Here is a 6368-nt window from a genome sequence, read left to right on the forward strand (position 1 = left end):
TTCAATATTACCAACAAATGTATAAAATTTTTGGGAAGTTATATAACATTATGGAAATCTTAATAAATACAAAATATACAGCTACTTTTTTTCTTACCAACTTTATTGAGAAATAATTTATATACAGTAAACTACATTTAAAGAGAACAATTCATTCATTGACTTTTGGCAGTTGTAACTACATACTGAAGTACCACCATAATTTAGACACATTTCTATCATCTCCAAAAGATTTCTCCTGTTTCTTTTCAGTGTGTTCCTCCCTTTGCTCCAGTGCTAGGCAACCACTGATCTATTTGTCATCACAGATTTGTTTGCATTTTATATAAGTGGAAGCATACACTGTGTACTATTATGTATCTGCCTTCTTTCACCGTAATTGAGATTCATCCATATTGTGCGTATCACTTTCTTTCTTTTTACTTCTCAATAATATCCATTGTATAGACATTTATCCATTCACCTGTCAATGGCCATTTTGGGTTATTTCCAGTTTGGGGCTATTATGAATATAGCTGTTAGGAATATTCATGTACAGGGTTTGTTTGCACCTAAGTTTTTGTTTCTCTTGGGTAAAAACCTTGGACATGGAATGGCTTGGTATGTGTTTATCTTTTAAAGAAACTGCTGAACAGTTTTCCAAAGTGGTTGTGTCACTTTACAGTCCCAGCAGCAGTGTATGTGAGTTCTCATTGCGCCACATCCACATTTGGTGCTGGCAGTTTTTAAACTTTTACCCATTCCGGTGAGTGTGGAGTATGTGCACTGTGGTATGCATCTCTCTGAGGACTACTGTCAAGCCTCTTTCCGTGTGTTCATCGACCACTCATATATCTGATGTGAAGTATTCAAACTCCTTTGACAACTTAAAAAAATTAGGTGCTTAGTTTTTTTCCTTATTGAATTGAATCCTTTGCATATATTCTGGATACAANTCCCCTTCCCCCAATTCCCCAGCACTGTTCCCTTCCCCCCAATACCCCAATAAAAATCTTTAAAAAAAAACCCAAAAAACTTATCAGTGTGATACTGGAATGGTAGATACACGTCATTATACATTTGTCAAAACCCATAGAATGTGTAACACAATGCATGAACCCCAATGTAAACCGTGGATTTAGTTAAAATAATGCATCGATATTATATTATCTCATCACTTGTAAGAAATGTACCACACTGATACAAAGTGTTAATGATAGGGGAAAATGGGGGGTCGGGGGAAGGGCTTGAGGGGTATGTTGGAACTCTTTGTACTTTACACTCAAGCTTGCTGTAAATCTAAAACTACTCTAAAGAAACAAAGTCTGTTAATTAAAAAAAATATATTTAAGTTGGTGAAAATATGCTACAAATAATTTATCTCATTTGAATCTAAGTCAGCCATTCCTTTTCAAGCTCTTGCCAGTGTTGAGAATTGTCAGTCTTATATAATTTTTGAAGGTTAATAATGATAGGTTACTCTCTCACTCTCTTTTGTTTTTCACAAATAGATCTTCGGGGGCTACTAGTAATTCTTGTTCTCCATTAAATGCCACCTCAGGAAGTGGGCAATTCACACCTGTTAATCCAAGAGCAAAGGTATGTGATAAAATATAATTGTGAAATGTATGGCAGGTGGCTGTTTAGTGATTTCCATTCTTAATTATTATTCCTGTTATCCTAAAGATGATATAAAATTCTTAGAAAAAAAGAAATGTTAATTCACCTTCATTAGAAAAACAAATAAGCCATGTACTTTGTTGTTTTCTAGGGTAACTAAAGATAAAGGTAAAATTCAATAGGATTTGATTTCAAAAATCTTTAAAGACTAGAAATTACTGGTTTCAGGCAGAGGCTCCCAGATAGTATGGCAGGACACCCAGGCATGCCTCGAAAGGGTTGTAGGCAAACTGAGATATATTGGTTCCCTAATTCTTTGCTGTGGGTCAGGTGGGGCTTGGGATAGCCAGAGAGCCCTGGGCCAGTCATTTCCCCCAGTGTGCCATATCTGAGTGTGCTACTGGCTAGAGAAGTTACGGCACAGAGGGCAAACCAATGTCTCACATAGTCTTCCTGTGCTCTGATTTGCTATAGGAATATATAGAAACTGAGCATCTTACAAAATATATCCAAAATGTTTAGAAAAGGAACTTTACGTGTTGGCAGTTCAACAAAATACAGTTCCTCTGAGTGTTTGGTCAGAACAAATTGTGAGGATATCTTGAAAATCATAAACATTACATTTGCGAACTTGAGCTAACAGCTGTCTGATATGGGGGGAATCTTTCCTCTTCTTATTACTAAGTTTAGTAATTAGACCAAATAGTGAGTGTTTCAATAAAAATTGAGTAGCGATAGCCCAAGTTAATTGATAGACTCAGATATCCCAACTATCTGCCCTTTGCTCGTCATTATATTCTAAAAAAAGATTCAAGTAAACTATTTTATATAATTTGCCCTTAATTTCTGGAATTTAGTAATTAATTTAATTTAGAAGATCAAACAACTCTTTTTGTTATTTTTAAAAGTTATACCTATGATTTGTATAAAGTCTGGATTTGCCCTTTTTAAAACAATTTGGTCTCCTAAATCAATAAGGATATCCGTTGACCAGGGAATCAGTTATTTGGGAGTGTCTCTGTTTGAGAATAGAAATTGCCAGTAGTAATTAATTATCAGGACCAGTCAGTGGCATAGGATAACTCTGGTTCTGTGTACTTGGTCTAATTGTAAGTCTTGAATGGTCTCGTAATTCTGAGCACTTTCTTAATCCTTTTTGCATCTTTGTTCAACAGATTGAGAAACAAAATGAAGAAGGCTGGTTTGCTCTTTCCTCCCATGTGTCATAAGTGAAGTCAAGTTTACAGTTTGTTCTCAGTAACATGTTCTTGAGCTTCCACTTCCCTTCCCCTGTTCTTCCTCTCAAGTTGTTAGTGTCCTTCTTTCAGATAAAACCTGCAAAGAGTGACTTAGTACTAAAAGAACGGAAAAGTAAAGCAATTATTTTATTTTTGAACTTTTCAAATAGATTTCAGATAAACAACCTACAACCTCTTGTGAATAAAATTTTGATTATAGGGACATTAAAGTTTTAGAATCTAATAATTTTATAAGTATTTTAAGGCTTTTTTGAGTAATGCATTATTACCTTTATCATCTTTACTTAGATTATTTTTTGTCTACTGTATCTTAAATGTTGATCTATTTTATTTTTTTCTGAAGAACTAAGTTGCTTTGCATATGGCTTAACAATAAAATAATACCTCTGTGTGATTAAAGTCTGGCTTTCAGAAAAATTTAACACCCCCTTTAGTTTCTTACTTTGGGGCAAGTCATTATAGTCCATGACTTTTTCCATCAAATGGAATGGAATGTCCAGCTTTAAAAAGTAGGCGTGGGAGTATTTGTTTATATTTGCTTCAGCACGTAAGAGTGGTTGTATATATTGTAAAATTCTTACATAGTCTTTAAATGTGAAAATGTCAACAATAATGGTACTGTACAACGAATAAAGAATGATCATAGAGCTCAAATGTCTAAATTCAGTAACACTGATTTATTGGTTTCTTTTGTGTTTGAAACAGAATTGAGTAACAAAAGTTGCTATCAATTTTCCCAGCCCTGAATCCATACCAAGAGTTCAGGGTAGGTCTTTCTTCAAGGCACGTGTTTGGCTCTCAGACATTCGTTTCTATTTTGAACTTGCTTTTTAAATTACCTCTGCCCCTTGGCTCTGTGATAGGATTCTCATCCTAAAGGAGGTTGGAGAGGAGTGGGGGAAACACATTGAAGCTATGTACGTGGGGAACTTCGCCTGACAACACCTTCCCTCCTCTTGCAGTTCTAGGTCACTGCTCTGGGAAGTGTCCTATGCAGCTTTCATTTGGGCCTCTTCATTGTTGTGGTAGCAAAAATAATATTAGTTTCTTCTGGTATCACTGATTTTATTCACGTGAAGTCATCTGTATTTATATGCATTATTGCAGATTCTTTCATTTGTGTTGCACTTTTTGAAACTCGGTGTTTAATAAATACTATCCTTGTTTGGGACATGAACCATTTTGGTGTTATTCCCTTTGTTACTGAAAAGTCAAATTATCTGCTTTGTTTGTGAATGCATTCTTTTGACATGCATTTTCCTTAATGCTCTCCAACTGGTTGGCTCTTTATTTTTTCCCCTTATATTCCTTTGAACCTCAAAAGCCATGATTCTGAACTTTGAGAGCATTTAAAAACCGCCAAACTGACTTCCTGGGCAGGTGGGGGATGAGCTGCTGAAAGTGATTTAATGTGCAGCCACAGTTGAGAAGCATTGCAAAAAACTTTTACCACTAGCTCACTGGCAACCTGTGGAACTAACATTTAAGTATCCATCCTGTTAATGTTTGTTTTTGCTGATAAAATACAAAAGCGGATTGCAAAAAACTCCAGGAACACCAGATGTGGAGAAAAGAGCCTTTCTTTCTTAGTCTGTCTAAGGCAGTGCCTCTCAGCTTTGGCTGCCCTTAGAGTCATCTGGGGACCTTCTAAAATTGCTAATGCGCAAGTCTCACTCCATACCGATTAAATTAGAACTTTTGGGGGGCAGGACACAAACATTAGTATTTTTTTAAAAACTGAAAATAATTCTTATGTGCAGCCAAGTCTGGGAAAAATCATTATAAAGATAACTTACCATCCCCAAATCATATTTTGGTGCATGTTTGGTTTTAATGAACAATTAAGCTACTTAAAAGCCCTTTTTCTCAGCTTTCAGAGCCAGCTGCATCAGTGGGTCTCAGAGTATGAGCCCCAACCAGCAGTGTCAACATCAGCTGGGGTACTTGTTAGAAATGAAAATTCCTCGGCCTTATCCCAGATTTGTTGATCAGAAACCCTGGTGTCTTATTTATTTATTTATTATTACTACAACTCCTTTATTATTTATTTTTTAGCTGAGCCATTGTGCCACCTGTTGGCAGCTCAGCAGCAGCTCAGCTCAGCTGGGAATCAAACCAGTGACCCTGTTGCTCAGAGCTCACACTGTTGAGCAAGCAAGCTCTTAAACAACTGAGCCACTGGGCTGGCCCCTCTGGTGTCTGTTTTAATAAGCCCTTTATGTGATTCTGATGCATGTCCAAGTTTGGGATCCACTGATCCATAGCATGCAGAGGCTAAACTCTGCTGTATTTGTGACATACTATATTTGGATTTACTTCTAATAGTCCAAACTCAGAGTTCTTGTGTTTAGACTCAGATTTTGGATAACAAACGACTTCTCCAATATGCCCTGGAAAGCTGCTAATCACTTGCTAAACTTTAGTAAAATTTATAGTTCTTAAAATTGTGGCTTGGGAGAGGAACTAGATCGATAATTAAATCCACAGTTGTGGTAGAATCATTCCTACACTGTAGAGCGAAATCATTTGGGTTAGCAGAATTTAATAAAAATTTACTGTTTATTAAGTGCCAGGCACTGTCTTAGCCCCTTTACATGACTTCATGACACCTTTATGAGGATAGGTACTATTATCCTTATTTTGCAGGTAAAGAAACTGAGGTACAAGGAGGTAAGAACTCGCTCAAGGCTACATTACTAGGGAGTGATGGCACTAGAATGGGCACATAGGCAGTCTTCCTCCAAAGCCTATGCCATCCTGCCATCTCCAGTGGTGCGGTATGGAAGCACCGTAACAATAGCTATCTTTTATTGAGCCATTGCTGTGGCAGGCACTGTGCTAAGCTGGAGTATCCCTATTATCTCATTTAAGTCTCACAGTAAACCTATGAGTTAGATGTTAAGTGCCACCCACCCACCTTTACAGAGGAGGAAATTGAACCCTAGAGGTGAAGTAAATTGCCCGTGTCAGAGTTCTTGTAAGAAGGAAAGCCAGGGCTTGAAGCTCTTTTTAAAAATAATTATTGGACCACTCCTAATTTATAAGAAATAATTAGTATAGCATGGTGGCTAAGAGTGCAAGTATTGCAACCAGAAAACTTGGATTCAAATGCTGTCTCTACCACTTTGGCTGTGTCCCTTGGGCAAATTAATCTCATCTTTTCCATTTGAAAGTCGGAGATGATAATATATCTTGCCAATAGGCCTGTGAGGATTAAGTGAGGTAAATATGTGTAAATATGCTAAAAACAGGACCTGACTCACAATAAACATTCAGTAATGATGACTGCCAATTTTTTGGTGTACAGATAAATACACTATTTCCTCTGTGTTTCCAGATTTTAAAAGAGATTCTGTAGTGAATTTATTGTGCTTTTCTCAGATTAANCTGTGCAATCCCCACTCAAACACTCAGCCAACGAGAAACCCTGCACTCTCAGATGAGCCCTCAGTACTGGGAGATGGGCAGCAGCTTAGAGCAAATGAGGTGTTAATGCAAAGAAAGGACATC

At 36.9% G+C, this 6368-nt stretch overlaps 1 protein-coding gene across 1 annotated transcript in view; it reads left to right on the forward strand.

Annotated features, from left to right (window-relative positions):
* The window catches only part of SPICE1 (spindle and centriole associated protein 1), a 63873-nt gene extending 59849 nt beyond the window's left edge, over positions 1–4024 (forward strand). Inside the window, exons 7-9 of the mRNA XM_019652226.1 lie at positions 723–745; positions 1441–1578; positions 2775–4024. Of these exons, the coding sequence (XP_019507771.1) occupies positions 723–745; positions 1441–1578; positions 2775–2828 (215 nt within the window). The 3' untranslated portion in view covers positions 2829–4024. The remainder of the gene's footprint in view (positions 1–722; positions 746–1440; positions 1579–2774) is intronic.
* The last annotated feature ends 2344 nt before the right edge of the window (positions 4025–6368 follow it).

The sequence above is a fragment of the Hipposideros armiger genome, unplaced genomic scaffold (assembly GCF_001890085.2).
Source record: "Hipposideros armiger isolate ML-2016 unplaced genomic scaffold, ASM189008v1 scaffold_176, whole genome shotgun sequence".
Lineage (NCBI taxonomy): Eukaryota > Metazoa > Chordata > Mammalia > Chiroptera > Hipposideridae > Hipposideros > Hipposideros armiger.